Genomic DNA, 23,551 nt, shown 5'->3' on the forward strand with positions numbered 1-23,551 from the left:
GAGTGTGGAAGGGCCTGTCTGAGAGCTCACAGCCCTCAGAGCTCGTCCCTGTGTAAGCAGCACCCGCTTCACGGTAAGGAAGGCTCGTGGGTCCAGCCCCTGTGCACTTGTTAAAGTTTATTAATTTTTAATATTAAACATGAGATTATTAAAGATTATCATCATCCGTCTGTCTGGCACACACGGCTGTGATCACAGCTATGTAATGTCTCGTGTTTCGGCTTTTCTTCCGTTACGTAGTAAGAAAACCATATTCCCAAGGTGTAAAGAAGCACAGGCATTTGCACTGGCTGCCGGGAGTCCTTCTCCCCAGATGTGTCCAGCATACTCCATATTACACAGACGAGCATCCGTCTTTCAATTTCAGGTGGTTCCTAATCCCATCCTCTTCTAGATAATTTTGTGTGAACCAACCTTATCAACAAAATCTGTGAGCATCCAGGGTCCTTTCTCCCGGATACACTCTGAGAAGCTCATGCACTAACTACAAGTGTCCCCAGGCACCTAGCCAGTGCACCCTGGTCTCCACCACCGGGTGCACCACAGCTGTAAGAATGAGGCCAGCTCTTGGAGGTGGTTTATGTGGAAGCGTCATAAAGTTCACGGTCAGATTTACCAGACTGAGCACCAGGAGGAGCTGGTGTCAGGGGAGATGCCCCGGGAGGGGGGGGAGTGGGGGTGCTGGATCTGGGCAGCCCCGGCTCCAGGGATCAGCGCCAGCCGAGGTGGGGAGGAGGGCTGAGCAGGAAGAGGTGGGGAAGGGGGCATGGCTGGGACAGCACTGGGATCCCGTCAGCACACAAGTGGTGGGTTTTCTGAGACTCAATGACCAAGGAGCCTGCAGACAGCAAAGTCGAGCTGGCAAGGAGGAAGTTTCTCCTTGGTCAAATCCGGTCCATGGATGCATCGGAGTATGAGGAAGACCCCCTTCTCCCTAAGGAAACGTGGAACAGGATGTCTGGTCCTGAAGATTCAGTCTGCGTCGTTCCTGAAGGGGACAGATGCAGAACCATGTGTTGGGGCTATGGGATTAGTCATCACGCGTGGTCAGAAGCCGGGATTGGCGGGAGCCCACCTGAGCCTCTGCTCATATCTCAGATTTTGCACTGACAGCAGACGGGGACACAGCAGCTGGACTGGGAGCAGCAGGGCTTGCAGCAGCTGGACTGCGAGCAGCAGGGTTTGCAGCAGCTGGACTGGGAGCAGCAGGGTTTGCAGCAGCTGGACTGGCAGCAGCAGGGGACACAGCAGCTGGACTGGGAGCAGCAGGGTTTGCAGCAGCTGGACTGGGAGCAGCAGGGTTTGCAGCAGCTGGACTGCGAGCAGCAGGGGACACAGCAGCTGGACTGGGAGCAGCAGGGCTTGCAGCAGCTGGACTGGGAGCAGCAGGGGACACAGCAGCTGGACTGGGAGCAGCAGGGTTTGCAGCAGCTGGACTGGCAGCAGCAGGGTTTGCAGCAGCTGGACTGGGAGCAGCAGGGTTTGCAGCAGCTGGACTGGGAGCAGCAGGGTTTGCAGCAGCTGGACTGCGAGCAGCTGCAGGAGCCACAGCCCCCACAGGAGCCACAGCCCCCCTTGGAGCCCCCACAGGAGCCGCAGCCCCCCTTGGAGCCCCCACAGGAGCCACAGCCCCCCTTGCAGCCCCCACACGAGCCGCAGCCCCCCTTGCAGCCCCCGCATGAGCCACAGCCCCCTTTGGAGCCCCCGCACGAGCCACAGCTGGAGCAGGAGCAGGCTGGCACACAGCAGCACACGGGCTTGCAGCAGCAGACGGGGACACAGCAGCCCGAGCCACAGCCCCCACAGCCGGAGCCGCAGCCCCCACAGCCGGAGCCGCAGCCCCCGGAACAGCCACAGCAGCTCATGGTTCTGGTGGGTTGAGGGCGGAGCAGGTCAGAGGAGCAGGTGCAGAGGACAGGTGCTCAGGTGTGGAGACTTCTGGGCCGGGGCCCTTTATACACCTGCGCAGGGTCAGCTGAGATGCTGGACACACGGTCACTTCCCTTTGTTACTGCCTCCCCTGGCCCTTTGTTCCTTGTGTTTCCTCCTTCCCAGAAGCCACGTGCTCTCACCCACTGTGTGTGGTATTCTGCTCATTCCGTCCCATCTTGGGCAGAGGTTTGTTTTTCTGCTCAGGATGCCTGACCATTTTTCTTACATTGTTTGGCAATGTCCCAGGAGCACGAGAGTGTGCTCCACAGGGACACCCTCTTCTCAGTCGGGCCTGGGTTGCAGCCCCCTTCCTCCCCACTCTGTCCCCGGTGGGACCCCAGATAAGGCCTGGGGGCCCTGCGTGGAGTTCTCCCCAAAGCTGGGGTGTGCTCGGGAGAGCGGGGCTCTGAACCGCGGCAGACATGGAGGACAGCTGGAGAGAGAAGCCCCGGGGCTTGTGGAGAGGAGATGGGCAGGCTGCCTGTGAGCCCGGGCAGTGCAGGGGGCCAATACTCCCACATTCTGCTGGAGACCGCGTGACCACGGGCCGGGATCGGTTGCTGGTCAGCGCCCAGTGACCTCAGGCTGACAGGTGGCCCAGGCTGGCCCAGGCTGACCCAGGCTGGCCCACCTGAGAAGGGTGAATGCTTAGCAGCAGGCTAACAGAGACCAGTCCTGGACATGGGGAGCTGCCACGTGCCTGCACTGAAGCTGTCAGCCCCCTGTGGGCGCCACACCGGGACAGCGGCGGGGAGGTGAAGGCTTTCTTATTTCTCGAGCACCTGGTGGATGGGGCTGCTTCTGGGAGGGGACTCCTGCGTGTGTGTTTGGGGGTTTGGCTAAGAGAATATTCTTTTGGGGGGGCAGAGAGAGAGAGAGTGCAGGGGTGGAGGGTCAGAGGGAGAGGGAGAGAGAGAACCCCAAGCAGGCTCTATGCTCAGCACAGAGCCTGACACGGGCTCTATCTCACGACCCTGAGATCACAACCTGAGGCGAAACCAGGAGTCAGATGCTCAACGCACTGAGCCCCCAGGCCCCCCTCCACAGAAAATCCCTTGAAGAGGTGAGGCCAGTAAACAGTATTCGGAAAGGCATTCCATGTGGGGGAGGAGCAGGTGCCAAGGCCACGAGGCAGGGAAAGGGCTCAGGGTGTGTATGGGCCGGCGGTACCCGCTTCAGGCTCCGTAGGTAGGGAGCGGAGACCGTGTGGGTGGGAGCGGGGGCAGGTGGGGGGAGTGGGGGGGGTCGCTCTGGGTGAACCTCACAATGAGGTCTCCCTCCTTCTGCTCTGCTAAGCTTATCATGGGCCAAACTGGGGAGGCCGTGGGGGAAGCCTCCCGCCTCCGACATATGGAAAAATGGGGAAGAAAGGAAACGGAATAAACCTTTGAGTCGGTGCACCAGGACCCTGGAACCCCCAGACTCGCTGTGGGGTCTTGGTTTTACACGCAAGAGCCTCCGTCAGGCATCTGCCTCTGGCCGGACCCCGCCCAGTCACCAAGCGCCCCAGGAGAGCCCCAGAGAGCGTGCCCTGTTCTTCCGTCCCGTGAGCAGTTTATGGGCAGAGGATGATGTTCCTTGAATGTTTCGTGAAAGTTGTTCTGAAATATCTGGGCTTGGTATGGTTTCCGGGCGGCACACGATCTAGAGTGTTAGGATTTTACTTACCGGACTTTTATTTAATTGGATTTTTTAATAACAGTGTTTATCCTGGGGGATTTGGGGATTCCTCGTCCAAAGGCTTTAGGGGGAAGGTGCACATCCAGGGGCCCCCGGGACGTGGAGCCCCTGTCATCCTCCCGAGCTTTCCCAGGCTCGACGTAGGGGACACCGGTACTGCGAATGCTCTGGCTGATGGAGCATCGACCTCGTTTTCAGCCTAAACTCTTGATTTTAAGAAGACCTATGTGCTTCCTCTGATTTTGGAGGAAGGGTGTGTATTTATTGTAGTTTAATAATAATAATAATAATGGGGGCGCCTGGGTGGCTCAGCAGGCTAAGCCTCTGCCTTCGGCTCGGGTCAAGATCTCAGGGTCCTGGGATCGAGCCCCGCATCGGGCTCTCTGCTCAGTGGGGAGCCCGCTTCCCCCTCTCTCTCTGCCTGCCTCTCTGCCTACTTGTGACCTCTCTCTCTCTGTCAAATAAATAAATTTAAAAAAAAATAATAATGGACGTCAGACATTTAAAGAAGTTGGCAAAGACCATGCAGTCCAATCTAGGAAAGTAACATGATTTTATTGAACTGAGGGCCTGAACGCCCCTCTGGACTCCAGGCTACTTCCTCCCACTCTGTGTTTTGGCCAGGTACTTGGTCGCTCTTCATATGGCAACAATCTTGCAATTTTGTTTTCTAGAGACAGAGCACAAAGACATCTTAGTGTTTTCTTGTCGCTCTGATGCTCCCAATTTCTTTCTTGATTGTTGGGTCTCAAAGTTTCCTTTGCCCTCGTGGTATTGTTGCGTCAATTATTAGGTGTCAAAGGTGTTCGCGCACGTGCGGCCAACCTCCGGGCACCGGCATTTCTATTTTCGCACAGCGTTGCGTGTGATTTCACGTTCTCTTATGATCAGCCCCTTCCATCCCCAGCTGCCGTGACATCCCGCTCGCGGTGGCCTGTGGCGCGCTCAACGGCGTCTCTGGCTGCTCAGTATTTTCACGTCAAATCAGCAGGAGGCTGGCATCTTTTCTAAAATATTTATGATTCGCTATTGTATCTTAGTTGGGTGATCAAAGCAGAGGTGGGAGAGAAGTCATAAATGACACTCCGTCCCTACTCTACACAGACACAGAAGAATCCGTGTGGCACATGCACACAGTGCATGGGTGCCGACTCAGTACATGGGAACCGGTTTTCTAAAAACCACAGGAAATCAGGATTCTAAAATCAGAGACTGTACGACTTCAGATCTTTCTCCACTACGGACCAACTTCTCTGAGCGAGAATAAATGAAGGTTAAGGCATTACTAAAGGCAAAGCAGTTCTAATTCTGAATTAGAGTCTAAAGCTTATTGATCCCACTTACCAACGGAAGAATCTTTTTGTACACTTTTTTGATTTTGCAAAGATTTTTGTTTTTCACCCTTCGGAAACTAGTTTCAGAGGTAGAATGTAGTGATTCATCCGTTGCATATATCGCACAGTGCTCTTTCCACCAAGTGCCCTCCTTCATGTCCACCCCCCAACTACCCTTCCCCCCCACGCCCTCCCCTCCAGCAACCCCGAGTTTATTTCCTAGAGTTAAGAGTCTCTTATGGTTTGCCGCCCTCTCAATTTTCATCTTATTTTTCCTTCCCTTCCCCTGTGTTCATTTGTTTTGTTTCCTAAATTCCACACATGAGTGAAATCATATAGTATTTGTTTTTCTCTGACTGACTTATTTCGCTTAGCGTAATACCCTCTAGTTCCATCCATGTCAACACAATGGCAGGATCTCATTCTCTTTGAAGGCTGAGTAATAGATATCTCGCATCTTACTTATCCATTCATCTGTCCGGGGACATCTGGGATCTTCCCATCATTTGGCTATTGTGGACATTGCCGCCGTAAACATTGGGGTGCACGTGACCCTCTGAATCACTGTTTGTATCCTTTGACTAAATAGCGAGTAGTGTGATTGCTGGGTCGTAGGGTAGCTCTATTTTCAACTTTTTGGGGAAGCTCCACACTGTTTTCCGCAGCGGCTGCACCAGCTTGCATTCCCACCAACCGTGTAAGAGGTTTCACCTCTCTTTGAATCCTCATCAACATCTGTCGTTTCCTGAGTTGTTAATTTTAGCCATTCTGACTGGTGTGAGATAGTATCTCATTGTGGTTTTGATTTATATTTCCCTGATGCCGAGTGATGTTGGGCATTTTTTCATGTATCATATTTTATATGTCTTCTTTGGAGAAATGTCTGTTCATGTTTTCTGCCCATATCTTGACTCTATTTTTTGTTTTTTTTTGGATATTGAGTATGATAAGTTCTTTACAGTTCTTGCATACTAGCCCTTTATCTGATAAAACATTTGCAAATATCTTCCTCCATTCTGTAGGTTGCTTTTTAGGTTTTGTTGTCTGTTTCCTTTGTGCACAAAAGCTTTTTATTTTGATGAGGTCCCAGTAGTTCACTTTTGCTTTTAAAATATCTGTGCTGCCCAAAGCAATCTACACATTCAGTGCAATCCCTATCAAAATACTACAACATTTTCCCCAGAGCTGGAACAAACAATCCTAAAGTTTGTATAGAACCAGAAAAGACCCCAAATAGCCAAAACAATGCTGAAAAAGAAAACCAAAGCTGGTGCCATCACAATTCTGGACTTCAAGCTCTATTACAAAGCTGTAATCACCAAGACAGTATGGTTCTGGCACAAGAACAGACACATAGATCAATGGAACAGAAGAGGGACCCCTGAAATGGACCCTCAACTCTATGGTCAACTAATCTTTGACAAAGCAGAAAAGAATGTCCAGTGGAAAAAAGTCTCTTCAATAAATGGTGTTGGGAAAATTGGACAGCCACATGCCAAAGAATGAAACTGGACCATTTCCGTACACCATACACAAAAATAGACTTAAAATGGATGAAAAACCTAAATGTGAGACAGGAATCCATCAAAATCCTAGAGGGGAACACAGGTGGAAACCTCTCTGACCTCGGCCACACCAACTTCTTGCTACACACGTCTCCATAGTCAACTGAAGGGTCTTGCATCATTTTAACTCTCATGACAAGGATTCCTCTGGGGCCACTCATGTTATCAGTGCTGGTATTTTTTTTTTTTTTGCCATCTTGTTTATAATACTCCCCAAAGCAGTCACAATTTTTGTTTGTTTGTTTTTGTTAGCCAACATGATTTATATCTACTCACATGATGGTTTCCTTTAGTAACCTGTTCCTTGCCTCTCAGTTTAATTTCCTTCTTCCTGAATTACACTCTTAATAAGTTACTACTGCAAAGGTCTGATGGTGGGTAAGTTCCGTCAGTCTGAATTTTGCTGGAAGTATCTTTATTTTAATTAATTAATTAATTTAAAGATTTTATTTATTTATTTGACAGAGATCACAAGTAGGCAGAGATGCAGGCAGAGAGAGAGAGAGGGAAGCAGACTCCCTGCTGAGCAGAGAGCCCGATGCGGGGCTCGATCCCAGGACCCTGAGATCATGACCCGAGCCGAAGGCAGCGGCTTAACCCACTGAGCCACCCAGGTGCCCCAGTATCTTTATTTTATACTTAATTATTGGCTGATAATTTAGCTGGATATAGAATTCCAGGTTGAAAAATTTCTGCTTTGTATTTGAACCCCCCCCCCTTTTTTTACTTCCTTGCCCTTCATTGAGAAGTTTGTTGTCAGTTGAATTAATAATTCTTTTCTCTGATACCCTTTAAGGTTTTTTCAATTACCATTGTATTCTGAGGTTTTGCTATGATGGGACTAGGTTTGGGTTTACTTATATTTTTATTTGTCGTGCTTTAGATTTGTGATTATCCAATATGAAATTCATCCTTTTATTAATTTTGGGTGATTATTGTATCCAAATATTGAATTTTATCTACTGTCTCTGTACTCTTCTTCCAAAATTCACGTAAGATATATATTGAACATTTTCATTCTAGTCTTCATGTGTCTTAAGAGTCTTTTCATATTTAAATATTTTTCCATGCTGCATTCCAATTAATTTCCTTTGTGATTACCCTCCTGTATCTGTATTCACTTTTCTGTTTAACTAGAATTTTGGATTTTTAATTTTAGTGACATTGTGTTTCATATTGGTAATTCTCTATGAATACTCCTATAAATCTGTTTTTTAAAGTTTATTCTTTCTATACAAATGAAGTTATTTACATTTTTAATAGTTTTAGATATATGTGTTTATAGCATTTTTTCATATTGTTTTTCTTTTAATTTATAAGTTTAGGTTCCCGATCCTTCTGTTTATTGTAAATACTGACTCTTGCTCATGAAAGTTTATTTTTTAATTTTTATATATTATAAACTCATCTTTAGCAGTGCTTATTCTTCTGTTCCTTTCCTTTCACTCCTAATCCATTCCCAGGGCAAATCCTATATCCTGGGTGGTTTGGATTCCAGTCCCCCAAGGATGTCCTAATCCCTGGGACTTACGAATATGTTACCTCACATGGTAAAGGAGACTGTGCAGATGTGATTAACAGTCTTGAGATGGGAGATTATGCTGGATAATCCTGGCATGCCCAGTGGAATCACCAAGGTCTTTGTGAGAGGGAATCTTTATATGAAGGTCCTTTAAGAGCCAGAGAAGGAGACTTAACCACAAAACTGGAGACTGGAGTGATGTGCTTTGAAGATGGAAGGGGGTTGGGGATGAGCCAAGGAACACAGGAAATTTCTAGGAACTAGAAAAGGCAAGGAAATGGATACTTCCCTTGAGCCTCCAGGGGAGACGCAGACTTGCTGACTCCCTTATTTAAACCTGGTGAGTCTTCCAATCCCCAGAACTGTAAGATAATAAATTGGTGTCGTTTTAAGACATTAAATTTGTGATAATTTGTGCAGCAGCAATAGACTGTGTGATATTTACTATGTGGGGTTACTACTTATCAAAAACAAATCAGTAATTCAAAATATATATTTATCTGCACTTAATGTATATAGCCATTTGCCTAGCAAATAACCTTCAAGAAATATGTTCTAAGGGAAAAACTGCAAATGACAGTTTGATTGTAATGTATCTCAATGTGGATCTTTTTGGATTTAATATGACTGGAGTTCTTTGAGCTTCTTGAATTTATTCGTCCATTTATTTCCTCAGATTAGAAGTTTTTGTCCATTATTTCTTCAAATAAACTCTCTGCCTCTTTCTCTTCTGCTGCTTCTGTTGGGACTCCCGCAATGCATATATGGAGCTCCTTTTTGATGACCACACATCCCTTAGGCTCTCTTCACTTTTCTTCATGCTTTTCTGATTTGATTTCAACAACCTGTCTTCAAACTCACAAGTTTTCAATTTAATCCCTCTAGTAAATTTTTTCAGTTCCATTTATTATATTTTTCAGCTCCAGTATTTCTGGGGTTTTTTTGAAAAATATTTTTTCTCTCTGTTGATATTCTCATTTTGTGCGTGCATTATTTTCCTGATTTCATTCAGTTGTCATTCTGTGCTCTTTTTTTAGCTCATTGAGCCTCCTTATGACATTTATTTTAAACTCTTTGTCAGACAGCTCATAGATCTCTATTTCTTTAGGGTTGGTTGGTTTCTAGAGTTTCGTTTTATTCATTTGGTTGGCCCATGTTTCCCTGTTTCTTTGTATGATTTGCATTTTTATTGTTGTCATTGAGACTTGGCTATTTAAAAAACAATGACCCCCCCCAGTCTTACTGACTGGTTTTGTACAGTGGGTGACATTCACTGATTAGCCTAGCTAGAGGTTCTAGAATCTCTCAAACCTTTTCTGAGGACATGTGTCTTCTTGGGGTTTGTGTGTGTGTGCTCTCAGTCATCTCAAAACCTCTAAACATTTTGTCCCTGTTTCTCAGAAGCCTGGAATCTTTGGAACCCCCTGGCATCGGCTCTGGAACTGTGGCTCTAATGTGTCATGTGATCGTGTATGCTTGCAGTGGCTTTTTTTTTTTTTTTTGAGTGGCTTCTAAACAAAGCCACCATTCTAGTCAGTGCTGTGTGTCAGACAAGACAGATGCCAGCACCGCAGACATCAGATTGTTCTTTGTTAATTATCAGTTGACATTATTAGAAATTTTTCCTTTTGCCATGCAGATATTTTCTTTTATTTTTCATGTTTATTTTTCTTTTTTTTTTACAAATTTTATCACTCATTTCTTTAGTGGACAGCTGAATTTTGTGTCATGCTTAGAAAGAACCATTCTATTACAATGTTACTTAAAAATTCCTATTTACTTTTAACTATTTTTATTTTTATTTCTGTTTATGTCCTTATCCCATATGCTGTATAGAATTTATTTTTGGATTAAGAGGTGAGGTAAGCATCCAATTTTAATTTTCCTAGATCCTACATAATTGTTTTAACACCATATATGGAACAAAATTTTTTCTAATGAATTTAAAATGCTATTATTATTTAAAATGCTATTTCATGCATGTTTGGTTCTGTTTCTGGTATCTCTTTTCTTTTATATTTATCTACTGGATTTTCATGTGTTTATGTTAGGTTGTTTGAATTATCATACTTTGTAATAAGTTTTGATATCTGGCCCACTTCCTTTTTAGCATTTTCATGGCTATTGTTTTCTGTATAAATATTACAACTGGCAAAGCTACTTAAAATACCTTCTTGGTATATTTATTCAGATCAAAGGTCTAGATTAATTTAGGAAGAGTTGACTTGATTAAAATATTAAAACTTCCTATTAAAAATAAGAATTATCTATTCTTTTGTTTGTGACTTTCTGTGTCTCAGTATATTCCAGCTTTCTTCACATAGATTTTTAAAGACTTTTAAGAAAAATTCTACTGAAATACAAATTCATGGAGAAAAATGAATGTAAGGCAGCATGCTGAATTTCCACCAATGGGATACACATGTAACCAGTACTCAGATTTAGAAACAGATCATCACCAGACCATAGAAACTCTCTTTGTGTCCCCCTCCCAGCCACTTTCCCACTAAAGGGATCCCTATCCTGACCTTTAGTGAAATAGATTAGCATTTTTTGTTGTTGTTTTCGCATGTGTGCTTCATATAGAAGGAGTCATACAATATATATCCCTTTGTCTGGCTTCTTCTTGTTTTTAAGATTTTATTTATGAGAGAGAGTGAGTGAGTGTGAGTGGTGGGGGAGAGGGAGAAGCAGACTTCCCGCAGAGCAGGGAGCTCGATCCGATCCAATCCGGAGCTCAGCCCCAGGACCCTGGGATCATGACCTGAGCCAAAGGCAGACATTTAACCATTTGAGCCCCCAGGTGCCCCTGTCTGGCTTCTTTTACTCAACACTGTGTCCGTAGGGTTCTCATTGCCATGAAGTAGCTCACTGAGTGACTATGTCACAAATAAACAATCTTTCCTGCTATTAGTGGCCATCTGGAAAGTGTCAGTTTTGAGCACTAGAAGTGCTGCTTTTCTTTTAAAAGTTTCTTACAAACCTCCTATTTAGTGGGTGGGCTTCCTTTTATCCTATTTCTGTCTATTATGTGCGAATAGAGAGATATAAATTTCACATGTTAATTACATGCCTGGTCCTCTATCCGAATACTTCCATTTTGAGTATTATTCATTTGATTTTTGTTTTTTTCCAGTTCTACAATGGAACCATCTCTAAATAATGATCATTTTGCTTTTTCTTTTCAATTGTTATATTTTGCATTTCATTCTCTTTAATAATTACATTGAATAATGTCCCCAAAGCAAGTAAAATAATACTGAGAATAGTGAAATTGGTGTAAATATTGCCAAGTCGTCTTCAGAAAAAATAATTGCACCTGTTTCTACTTTCATCGGCGATGCTCAGGTGTTTGTTAACTTGTCATTGGAATATCTATTAAAGAGGCATCATGGAGACAGAGAGTGCTTGAGCTAGAAATGTGTTTATTTAGTGTGGTCACAAGGTCCACTCTGGACCTTCCTAGGTGAAAGAAGCACAGGGGAGTCAGAAGGAGGTGCACAGCCGAGCCCGGTGACGCGTGGGGGAGTGGAGAGCGGTGCATACCTCCCAAGCCTGGACTCCAGCCACTGACCTGGTGGCATTTCCAGGCTCAGCCAAGTCCCACGTGTGGGGCGGGGGGTAATGACTCTGCGGATCTGTCCTGAGGGGACTGTAATTGTTGAGGGGGGGAGGAAAGTACTTTTCTCCAAGGCAAACAAGGCAGGGGATCTAGAGCAGGACAAAAGGTAAGACTAGATGCACTTCTCTTTCATAATCTGGGGAGCAACCCCACTGGGACTGGAGATTTGGGCTGCCCATTCTGGAAAAGACGGATTTAGATCTGCAATTAGTGGCTTTGGTATGGAGCACTGATCATTTCCTAGAGAGCCCATATCTGTGGGGGCCACTTGAGGTCCATGGATATAGCCTCAGATCTTGCACTGACAGCAGACGGGGACGCAGCAGCTGGACTGGGAGCAGCAGGGTTTGCAGCAGCTGGACTGGGAGCAGCAGGGTTTGCAGCAGCAGGACTGGGAGCAGCAGGGTTTGCAGCAGCTGGACTGGGAGCAACAGGGTTTGCAGCAGCTGGACTGGGAGCAGCAGGGGACACAGCAGCAGGACTGGGAGCAGCAGGGTTTGCAGCAGCTGGACTGGGAGCAACAGGGTTTGCAGCAGCTGGACTGGGAGCAGCAGGGGACACAGCAGCTGGACTGGGAGCAGCAGGGCTTGCAGCAGCTGGACTGGGAGCAGCAGGGGACACAGCAGCTGGACTGGGAGCAGCAGGGCTTGCAGCAGCTGGACTGGGAGCAGCCACATGAACCACAGCCCCCCTTGGAGCCCCCACAGGAGCCACAGCCCCCCTTGGAGCCCCCACACGAGCCACAGCCCCCCTTGGAGCCCCCACAGGAGCCACAGCCCCCCTTGGAACCCCCACACGAGCCACAGCCCCCCTTGGAACCCCCACACGAGCCACAGCCCCCCTTGGAGCCCCCACACGAGCCGCAGCCCCCCTTGGAGCCCCCGCACGAGCCACAGCCCCCCTTGGAGCCCCCACACGAGCCACAGCTGGAGCAGGAGCAGGCTGGCACACAGCAGCACACGGGCTTGCAGCAGCAGACGGGGACACAGCAGCCCGAGCCACAGCCCCCACAGCCGGAGCCGCAGCCCCCACAGCTGGAACCACAGCCCCCCTTGGAGCCCCCACATGAACCACAGCCCCCCTTGGAGCCCCCACAGGAGCCACAGCCCCCCTTGGAGCCCCCACACGAGCCGCAGCCCCCCTTGCAGCCCCCGCATGAGCCACAGCCCCCTTTGGAGCCCCCACACGAGCCACAGCTGGAGCAGGAGCAGGCTGGCACACAGCAGCACACGGGCTTGCAGCAGCAGACGGGGACACAGCAGCCCGAGCCACAGCCCCCACAGCCGGAGCCGCAGCCCCCACAGCCGGAGCCGCAGCCCCCGGAACAGCCACAGCAGCTCATGGTTCTGGTGGGTTGAGGGCGGAGCAGGTCAGAGGAGCAGGTGCAGAGGACAGGTGCTCAGGTGTGGGGCCTCCTGGGCCGGGGCCCTTTATACACCTGCTCAGGGTCAGCTGAGATGCTGGGCACACGGCCACTTCCTGGTTTCTGCTTGTGCTGTTTTCCTGGACTGATGTCTTTTTTGGGCTTCAGGAATCCACGGCCCTCTGTTTGCTTTCATCCAACAGATGCCTTCCTAAGTGTCTAAATCTGTCTTCTTCCTCATCTTGTTTATTTCCTGTAAAAAGGAGCAATTCCAGGATTTATGATGTTTCTAGTTATCTTGTAACAACATGTAACTAATGGATCCCAAGCTCCTTCTCACCTTTGCTGTAGTTTTTGGTACCCAAACTGTCCCCATATTTAATTTTAATATTTCATTTTTAAAAATGAGATCTTTGCAGAGACACATGCCTGACTAAATTAGTAGAGTAACTCTTGATCTTGGGATCATGAGTTGGAACCCCATGTTGGGTGTAGACATTATTTAAAAAATAAGTAAATAAATAAAAATGAGGTCTTTGCAAAGGCAACGAAGCAAAAATAAACAAGTGGGATTAAATCAAACTGAAAACCTTCTGTACAGCCAAGGAAACCATCCACAAAATGAAAATGAAACCTACTGAGTGGGAGAAAATATTTGCAAATTGCTTATCTGATAAGGGATTAATATCCAAAATATTCAAATAACTTATACAACTCAATAAAGAACAATCTGATTAAGAAATGTGCAATTTTCCAAAAAAGACCTACAGATATCAACAGACACATGAAAAGATGCTCAACATCATTGACCGACAGGGAAATACAAATCAAAACCACAGTCAGGTATTACCTCATACCTATCAGAATACCTAGAATCAAAAAGACAAGAAACAACAGGTGTTGGTATGGATGTCCTGTTGGTGGCAATGGAAGCTGGTGCAGCCTCTGTGGAAAAGAGTATGGAGGTTCCTCAAAAAGTTAAGAATAGAATTACCATATGATCCAGTAATTCTACTTCTGGGTCTTTATCCAAATAAAACAAAAACACTAACTTGAAAAGATCCCTGCACCCCCATGTTCATTGTAGCACTATTGACAACAGCCAAGATATAGAAGCAGCCTGTGTCTGCTGGAGATGAACGGGTAGAGAGGATGTGGTGTACATCAACAACGGAATATTACTCAGCCATGAAAAGAAGGATATCTTGCCATTTTCAGCATCAGGGATGGACCCTGTGACCATCATGCTCAGTGAAACGAGATACTGGGAGAAAAACACCGTGTGATCTCGCTTACACGTGGGATCTAAAAACAACAACACCCCAAGACCAAGTCCACAGACACAGAGAAGAGACTGGTGGTTGCCCAGGTGGGGCTTGGGAGTGGGCAAGATGGGTGAAGGGGCAAAAGTTACCAACTTCAGTTGTGAAATAGGTAAGTCCTGTGCATGTGGCGGACAGCATGGTGGCCAGAGTCAACAGCCAACAGCCAACTGTGTCACGTGTTTGGTTTTTTGGTTTGTTTTGGAGAAAGAGAGAGAGAGAGAGAGAGAGAGTGGGGGAAGGGGCAGAGGGGAGAGCGAGAATCTCCAGCAGACTCCCTGCTGAGTATGGAGCCCGACATGGGGTTCAGTCCCACGATCCTGAGATCATGACCTGAGCCAAACCAAGAACGGGATGTCCAACCCATGGAGCCGCCCAGGTGCCCCAGCAAGACTGTGCTGCCTATTTGAACGCTGCTGAGAGTACTTCTTGAACGTTCCCACCATGAGAAACAGCTTTGTGACTGTGAGTGGTGATGGGTGTTGATCACGCTATGATCACATCACAACAGGTACAAACATGGACCCGTCCTGCCACACACTTGAAACCAAGACTGTGTTACATATTGTATCTGAAAGAACAATGCAGTCTTAGTTAAATACAAGTAGAGAATTCGAGAAGGAAATAAATCACCCATAACCCCAGGCCCAAGACCACTAAGATCTTGGTTGATCCCATGGAATTTTCTAAAAACAGACAGAGCTCATGGTCTGTCATCTCACGTCCTGTGTGTTGTTGAGCTCCTGAAGTACAGTTTCTTCACCAGCCAGATAAGAATTATCCGAGCACTTGTCCTGGTGAGTGTGAGCTGTCCCTTTTCAATAACGTGTGCCCGTGAATCCCAAGGTGTGCCTTCTGTCCTGCACGCCGGCTGGTGGCTCCTGTCATGCTCCCTCTGACCCACACTGCAGATGTCTCCTGGGTCCCCTCTGCCATCCCTTTGGACTGCAGTGCGCTCACACGGGAGAAACTTCCAGGTTAGCTTCTCCCCTCCATGTGGGGTCTCGAGCAGATTTCCCAATGGTCCCCATGGATGAAGAAACCCCATGGCCTGGCCTGTGCCTCTCTCTGCACCAGAGGTGGATGGCTGCACCATCACAAGCCACTGAAGGTTTGCACGACTGGAAGCTCGGTGGTGAGAAATGGGCATGGAGTGTGCAGTTACTCATGTCCCGTATAAGTGCCCTGGGGAGGGCACCCACCTCAGAGGACCTCCCCATAGGCAGGTAGACAAGGCAGCCCATTCTGCGGGATGCCTTCCTCTTTGAACACTCATTCCTGGTTCTTTCTGCAGGGCTGCCGTTGACACAGAGATGGAGGCCACACGGGGCTTCCTCCCATGGGGGTTGACCTGTCACACTGTGGAGTGCCCCACCCGCCCTCGTGCTGAGCCCTGCAGCTTCGCTCTGTGGCTGGAGGTGGGGGTTAGAACTTGGGCTTGCTTCTGGCGTGGGGGACTGGCTGCGTGGGGTCTTCCAGGCTCCAGAAAGTGTTTGCCCGCCACGGACACTTCATGCGCCAGTGGGTGCACGTGCTCACGTGGCTCTAACAGCCAGTTGGGTTACAGCCTGGGTCTCCTGCAAAATCCGTCGGTGGAGCCTGCTTACACCTGGAAGTTGTTTACCTAATGGTTGAACTCGACACACCCAAATGTAGGATATGTGAAAATCCTACAAGGCTCAGCAAATGGTGTGTTTTGGAAGGTGCGGCAACCTTGCCTCACTTCAGAAGGAATATTTTGAGGCTGCTCCGACCACGGGATCCATAGGAACCACACCCGTGTTACAGGGTCTACGCCTATCCTCGAGTATGCCTGTGTCTCACTGTGGGACTGAGGGACTTCTCCTGGGGGTGACGTGTTTCTGCGGGGCCAGCTGACACGGTTCCATCATGGAGCAGTGCAGGGTCGTGTTCCTGGACATGTGGACCAACGAGGCTGTCGTGGAGAGCATCAGGGTGGAGGCATGGTTGAGCACTGAGGGAAACAGCAGGAGCGCATTACTGCGTTGAGGATCTCCACGGTGGGGACTGGAGGAGAAGACCTCTGCCAGGCCAGTAATGCGTCTCTGGTCAGTCACTGCCCAGAAAAGCAGCTGTAAGTGACATCACCACGCACTTGCTCAAATAACCCACGGCCTTTGTCTGAGACCCATCCGGACTTTGTGCGGGTCAGACAGGAGAGGCCCATGAGGGCTGGGATCATCGGTCCTGCATCTTCCAGATCTGTGCTGGAGGCTCTGATCTCTGGATTCCCCTGGGGAAGCCACGCTGACTTTGGTTTAGCGTTCGTTTGTGCACGTGCGTGTGTGCGTGTGTGTGTGTATGTGCATGTGTGCGCGTGTGCACCGCGTGTGTGCGTGTGTGTGCACGCGCGCGTGTGTGCATGTGTGCGCGTGCGTGTGTACACGTGCGCGTGTGCGTGCATGTGCGTGTGTGTGTGCGCGCGCGCGTGTGTGTGCATTGCGTGTGTGTGTGTGCACGCGTGTGTGCGTGCATGCGCACGTATTGGGGAAGTTCTGCGGGCTTTCATCTCGCTACCGCACTATCTCTTGTTCTGGAAACCAGTATGGAGATTCCATCAGTAGTGTTTTCCTGTCTTCTATTCCCCGAGGGCACGCAGACACAGGATGGGTCCTCAGACCCACTCGACCCACTCTAAGGCCCCCCAAGGCCACGACGCATGCTCCTGCTGACTTCCACGGGCCTTTACTCTGAGTAGTGCACCACCATGGTATTTGGGGCCCGGAGGACCAGCGCTGATTTAAGGCTGGTATCTGGTGACCCTCTTGCCCTTCCTCTAGGGCCAGTCATGGCTGTGGACCCCTCCAGCGGGGCCAAGGAGAACAGCCGTGCGTGTCGCTGTCTGCAGGGTCCTCCTGCAGGGGGATCTGGCTTTGCTGCTGATCAGTGGGCTCCAGACCTGTGATGTGACTGAGGCTGAAAATCTCCACCATGGTGCTTTGGGTGGTGTTTCTGCCACTGGACCTAGAGTTTTCCTGCTGATATAGATCAAGTAGCAGCTCAGTGGGCTGTCCAGCCCCGATCAGCTGCCCCTGCTATAAATGCCTGCGGTGAAAGCACACCCGGTCTCATCGGTCCCTGCCTGCAGACTCCTGGGGTGAGTGGAGCACTTGCCTCTGACAGCTAAGGGCCAGCTGGAGTCTCGAGGGCGTGAGGGGGCCTGGGATGCCTGTGGCGACCCCCACCATAAATATCTCTGGCCAGAAGAGGACAGCCACAAAGAGCTTTGCAAGGATGCCAAGACTCTCCTCACCAACGCATTTCTCCATCCCTTAACAGGGATTCGGCCTCCTGACCTCACCAGGTAGTGTTTCGTGGGGGAGGGGAGCAGACAAGTCATCCCTAATCGACCCCGTGAAATGTTGTCCTCTCCCTGGACCCCTGGGCCCCTTCCCTTACAGCGGGGGCTGGCAGTACAGCCTTCCGTTTTCGTCCGTGAAGTTTACTGGGGGACAGCCTTGCCTGTTCATTTACATGGTCTATGGCTGGTTCTCACCTCCGTGGCCCCCTGACTTATGAAGCCTGTGGCATGTTCCACCTGGCTCATCACAGAAGAGGCTTGCCAAACGCAGGCTCTACCGTATGCCCAGGAAGTCCCAGCAAGCCTGCCTTCCGACTGTGGGCGCTTTGTGCAGTTCGGTCCTCTGCCACCCAGTCCAGGAGACGGCTCGCGCCCTAACCCTTACCCTAACTCTTGTGCTTGAGCCCGTGTATTACAACTGTGATGCCAGGTGCACCCCATTGGCCTGACCCTATTTGACTGGCTACTCTTGCTCACTCCAGCTTCCCAGACTCCCGGTAACATGACAGGCCGTGTCTGGCCCCTTCCTGGTTTGCGGATGGCCCCTCCCGGGACTCTTGCTCACTCCACCCGCACGGTCCTGGAGCTTCTCTCATTACTGTCACCGCTCTGCACCCTCACGTTCAGCCTGAGCACGGCCTTCACCAGCGCTGCCCACGGGTCGGGGTGCCGTGCGGGCTCGCCACCGACTCTGCATCTCAGGATCTGCTTCTGCTGTGGTTGCTGCTCTTGACTCTTGCACCATTTAACATCTCAGCAACCACACACGGAATCATTCTGAAAAAAAAAATCACCCATTGCTCTAAATCCCCCAACTACTTCATTCCAGTGTTCCTATGCAAATCCACTTGTCAAAAATAGAATTGTAGGAAAAGATGTGACAGGACTGTATGCAACCAACCCCGCTCTCTCATCCCAAACCATCGCAAGATCACAGAGGGTGTGACCCAGCTAGTAGAAAAAATGCCTGGAGTGTTTGAGCTCTGTGCACACTCAGGGTGAGGCTCTGTGTGGTGCGGCTGCCACACGTGCTACACGTGATTTTATGTTGCATTAACAGCCACACAGGCCCAGCCAAGGGGCAAATGATCCTCTCACCCTGGATTTATCGGTCTTTTTATTTTTAAAAAAGACTATTTATTTATTTATTTATTTGAGAGAGCAAAGCAAGTGAAAGAGAGTATGAGTGGGGAGGAGAGGGAGAAGCGCACTCCCCGCTGAGCAGGGAGCCCGATGTGGGACTTGAACCCAGGACCCGAGATCATGACCTGAGCTGGAAGCAGAGGCTTAACTGACGGAGCCCCCCAGGTGCCCCTAGTTTTAATAGACTTTTTAGAGCAGTTTTAGAGTCACAGGAAAATAGAGGAAAGTACAGAGAGGTGTTTTGCTTTCCCGCTCACAATCCACGTGAGAGTCATGACTTAGGTTTATCTTGTCCTGGTTTCTCCCAGGACAGTCAGAAGTGGCCGCCCTCACGCATGGTCCTTCTGCTGACCCTGGCTGCCCCTGCCACTTGAACTTGCCCTAGCCCCTGTCTGAATCCGGGGTGGGTCAGAGCACAGAAATGTTTCTCTGTTGGTGTCCACAAAGGTGGGCTGACAAGCACCACTGTCGGTTTCCTTCCTGTCCTCATCCTCGGTTCTTCATCCAGCCCCATGTCCCCCAGGAGACAGGAAGGTTTTACTTTCCCCAGAGGAGACCGTGGTACCGAAAATAAAGGTCAGACTGGGGCAGAGGCTCATTCAAGACTTGGATGATAAAAATGATGGCTCCAGCTCTTGAAAAAAGGGCATACTTGCAACACTTACACACTTGCACATGCAGACATGCACACGCTTGCCACATATGCACACCCACACACACTTGCACATGGTTGCACACATGCATATACTCGTGCACACACTCTTGCATGCACACACAAGCATGCACACATCTGCACACACTGTCACACACATGCTTACACATACTTACACATGCATGCGCATGCACACATCCACACACCCGTCTGGTGTCTGAGGGCTTCAGACTTTCAGATCTTGGGAGAAATGGGTTTCTGTGCAGAGAGCTCCCTCTTCCCCTGATTAGAGAATGACTTTTCTGGAGATGGTCTGGTTGCCTCCAAGACACAAGCAATTTCAAGGCATGATAGATGGATAGCGTGGCATTTCCCATTTTGTTTTATTAAGATTTGAAAATATAAATCCCTTTAGAACAAACAGCAAACCATTAAGCCAACTCTGATATTATCCTGTGATATTTATGCAGAATTATGTCTAAGACCAATGGAGAAGGTCAGTTTGGGTTCCCTGTCTCAGAAACAAGGGGGGAAGCCTTGTCTTCCCATCAACTCCCCAGCCCAAAATTCTACCCCCAAACCACATCAGAGTGTTGGCTTGTCCCAACTCCTTCTGCCTTGGCTGGTCCCTATCTCCCTGTAGTTGTCTGGTTGCCCTCGTGGCTGTCTGGGCCTTTGCTGTCCTCCAGCACCACAGTCCGGGTCGGCTCTGAGCAGGTGTCAGGCATGTTCTTTCCTGGGCCCCAGACGCTCGTGTGCTGTGTGCAGGGGGTGCTGCACACACCGTGTTCCCTGGAGGAGGGGGTTACTGGATACCCTGCTGGGACCCAGGAAGTCCAAAGGGGGGAACACTCCAGGGAGAGGTTGGACGTGGGAGACTGACAGAAGCAGGAAGGAAAGAATCACGCTATCGCTAGGACTTGCGGGGAATGGATATGTTTATTTAAAGGTCTGACAAGGTCAAGAATCTCAGAATTCTCGTACTGCATCATGCGGGGGACGAGAGCACCAGGAGCTTTCCTCAGGGAGACGCCCGGGGGCTGGGGCTGGGGCTAGGAGAAGTCATCAGAACGTCCTGGTAAGTTGCAGTGACCAGGGAGACGGAGTTGTTGAGAGCCTTCCCAGATGAGATGACAGGTGGCAAGGGGGACAGGCCCCTCTCAGGCGTTGTGGGCTGTTCTTGCCCCAAACACATCTGCTTCTGATTCCAGGAAACAGCAGGCCAGGGCTGTGACTCGGGGGTTTGAGATGGAGCACTGAGTTCTGCCCGGGGCACAGGGTCTGTAGCCAGCGGGGGTGTGTGCTAAAGAATCAGACCTTGCACTGGCAGCAGATGGGGACACAGCAGCTGGACTGGGAGCAGCAGGGGACACAGCAGCTGGACTGGGAGCAGCAGGGTTTGCAGCAGCTGGACTGGGAGCAGCAGGGTTTGCAGCAGCTGGACTGGGAGCAGCAGGGGACACAGCAGCTGGACTGGGAGCAGCAGGGTTTGCAGCAGCTGGACTGGGAGCAGCAGGGTTTGCAGCAGCTGGACTGGGAGCAGCCACAGGAGCCACAGCTGGAGCAGGAACAGGCTGGCACACAGCAGCACACGGGCTTGCAGCAGCAGACGGGGACACAGCAGCCCGAGCCACAGCCCCCACAGCCGGAGCCACAGCCCCCACAGCTGGAACCACAGCCCCCCTTGGAGCCCCCACATGAACCACAGCCCCCCTTGGAGCCCCCACAGGAGCCACAGCCCCCCTTGGAGCCCCCACACGAGCCACAGCCCCCCTTGGAGCCCCCACACGAGCCACAGCCCCCCTTGGAGCCCCCACACGAGCCACAGCTGGAGCAGGAACAGGCTGGCACACAGCAGCACACGGGCTTGCAGCAGCAGACGGGGACACAGCAGCTGGAGCCGCAGCCCCCACAGCCGGAGCCGCAGCCCCCGGAACAGCCACAGCAGCTCATGGTTCTGGTGGGTTGAGGGCGGAGCAGGTCAGAGGAGCAGGTGCAGAGGACAGGTGCTCAGGTGTGGAGACTTCTGGGCCGGGACCCTTTATACACCTGCTCAGGGTCAGGTGAGATGCTGGACACACGGTCACTTCCTGGTTCCTGTTTGTGCCACTTTCCAGCAGAAAAATTCCAAGTATTTTTTAGAATTTAATAATGCACACATTCTGGTATTTCTGAGAACTCCTGTTGTGTTCTGCACATCCCCCCAGCACACGGCTTCCATCCCCTGACAGGGCTCCTGTCGGGTTTTGCGAGGAGACAGAAGCAGTGCCTCAGGGCCCTACTGGTCGTCACCCCGACACAGCTCTTGACCCTGTGTGGAGCCTACACAGTCTTGACAGAATCCCAAACAGCACGTGAGAGTGGGAGGGGTGGGCTCAGGGTGTGGGCAGCGGGGGAAGCCAGAAGCCACCGTGGCGGTGGGGAGCGGGGATGTGTCCCTCCTGTTCACCTGGGGGCAGCAGGGGCCTGTGGGGATTTGGAGCAGGTGGCACCCATGGTTCTGGCCGGGACCTGGTGCAGAGCCTGGGCTATTTGTGGCCCTTCTTGTGCTGCGCTGACACAGTCTTCCTCTGACTTCAATTGCCGGGCGCGGTCTCCTCTTCCCTAATTCCACCGTGGGCAGCGGCCGGAGCTTTCTCTGGGAATCAGGATCAGCCACTGCAGTCAGTACAAAACCCCCCGGCTGCCTGTTGACTCCGAGGCATGAGGGGCCCAAAGTGGCCGAGTGGCCGCCTGAAGCTTCAGTCCAGGGGAAGAGCTGTGTGTCCCTGGGGGGAGCATTTCTCCCTCTGGATCTAAAACCTTTCCACCAGCAGAGCACAGGTCATGGGGTTTGGAAACAAGCATTTTGCTAGTGGGTCTGTAGGGAAAATAGTGAGGGAGGCTGTGGTGGCAAAAGCGACCTGTGTGTCTAGGGCAACTCTCTTCACAGGGATGGTGTCTGGTGGCTCCATCTGGCCTCCCCACCATTACGTTCCAGGTAGAACAGGGAACCACGTGTGAGCACGTTTATCCCCCAAAGTTTTGATGACTTGAGGTCTTGAAATTCCACAGTTCTTGGATGTTCTGTTCCATTTCCCCCAGACTTTTTTCTTCTCTTTCAGTTTGGGAACTTTCTCTCTCCTTTTTTTTTTTTTTTAAAGATTTTTATTTATTTATCTGAAAGGGAGAGCAGAGTGAGAGAGAGAGAGAGCACATGAGCAGGGTGGGAGGGCAGAGGGAGAGGGAGGGAGAAGCAGGCTCCCTGCTGAGCAGGGAGCCCGACAGGAGGCTCGATCCCAGGACCTGGATCATGACCTGAGCCGAAGGCAGACGCTTCACAGACCGAGCCCCCCAGGAGCCCCCAGTCTGGGAGGTTTATACTGACCTGCCTCTGAGTTCATGGATTCTTTCCTCATTGTGTCTGGTCTACTGAAGAGCCCATCAAAGATTTTCATTTCTGTCTCAGGGTACTTGATCTCAGCTTTTCTCTGATTCTTCCTCGGTATTTCCTTCTTGCAGCTCACATTTGCCATTTGCTCTTGCTTGTCTCCTTAGAGCACTGCCACCCTCCTTGTCTGTTCATTTCAAAATCCCGGCCATGTCTGGGTCCAACTCTGGCGCTTGCTCTGTGTCTTCTAGCTATGCTGTTTGCCTTCTAGTCTGCCTTGTAACTATTTGTTGAAAGCCAGACATGATGTACCAGGTGGATGAAATTGTGGAAAACAGGCCCGTAGGGATGTGTTAATAAGGCGTGGGGGGAGGGGAAGTGTTCTCAGTCTCTTAGTGAGCAGGCCCTTGACCTTTACACATGTATCTTAGTTTCTCCTCCTCCCAACCAGCTGGTTGTGAGGGCTGCGGGCTGGAGCTGGGCATTTCCCTCCCTCCAGGTCCCTTGGGCTCTGAGAAAACCCCAGCAAGTTTAGGCTTGGTAAAATGATTTATCCTGAGGGCAGACCTTATTAAGAACAGAGTTCTCTGGCATGTTTCAAAATGTCTACTTCCCTCCTCTCTGGCCAAAAGCATGAGGGAATCTTGGTTGTGTCCACCTGGAGTTCATAACTCTCAGACACGTCAGCACTGTGGCACTGGTTCCCACAGAGGTCTCTGCTTCC

General features: G+C 50.1%; 1 protein-coding gene across 10 annotated transcripts; it reads right to left on the reverse strand.

The window, feature by feature from the left end:
• Positions 1-1,094: 1,094 nt before the first annotated feature.
• LOC308351235 (uncharacterized protein) lies at positions 1,095-21,410 on the reverse strand (the record flags this gene model as incomplete). Of its 10 annotated transcripts, none has more annotated exons than XM_080816737.1 (3): positions 1,095-1,693; positions 12,328-12,619; positions 12,890-12,997. In XM_080816737.1, 3 exons carry the CDS (start codon positions 12,995-12,997, stop codon positions 1,095-1,097), a joined length of 999 nt encoding a protein of 332 aa, XP_080672863.1. The 10 variants fall into 10 exon arrangements, with proteins under 10 accessions (XP_080672863.1, XP_080672865.1, XP_080672870.1 ...); XM_080816742.1 differs by lacking the exon at positions 1,095-1,693 and adding an exon at positions 11,945-12,281 and having other exon boundaries at positions 12,573-12,689; positions 12,783-12,997; XM_080816739.1 differs by lacking the exon at positions 12,328-12,619 and having other exon boundaries at positions 1,095-1,852; positions 12,937-12,997.
• Between the last annotated feature and the right edge of the window lie 2,141 nt (positions 21,411-23,551).

The sequence above is a fragment of the Martes martes genome (genome assembly GCF_963455335.1).
Source record: "Martes martes genome assembly, chromosome: 10".
In the NCBI taxonomy this organism is placed as follows: Eukaryota; Metazoa; Chordata; class Mammalia; order Carnivora; family Mustelidae; genus Martes; species Martes martes.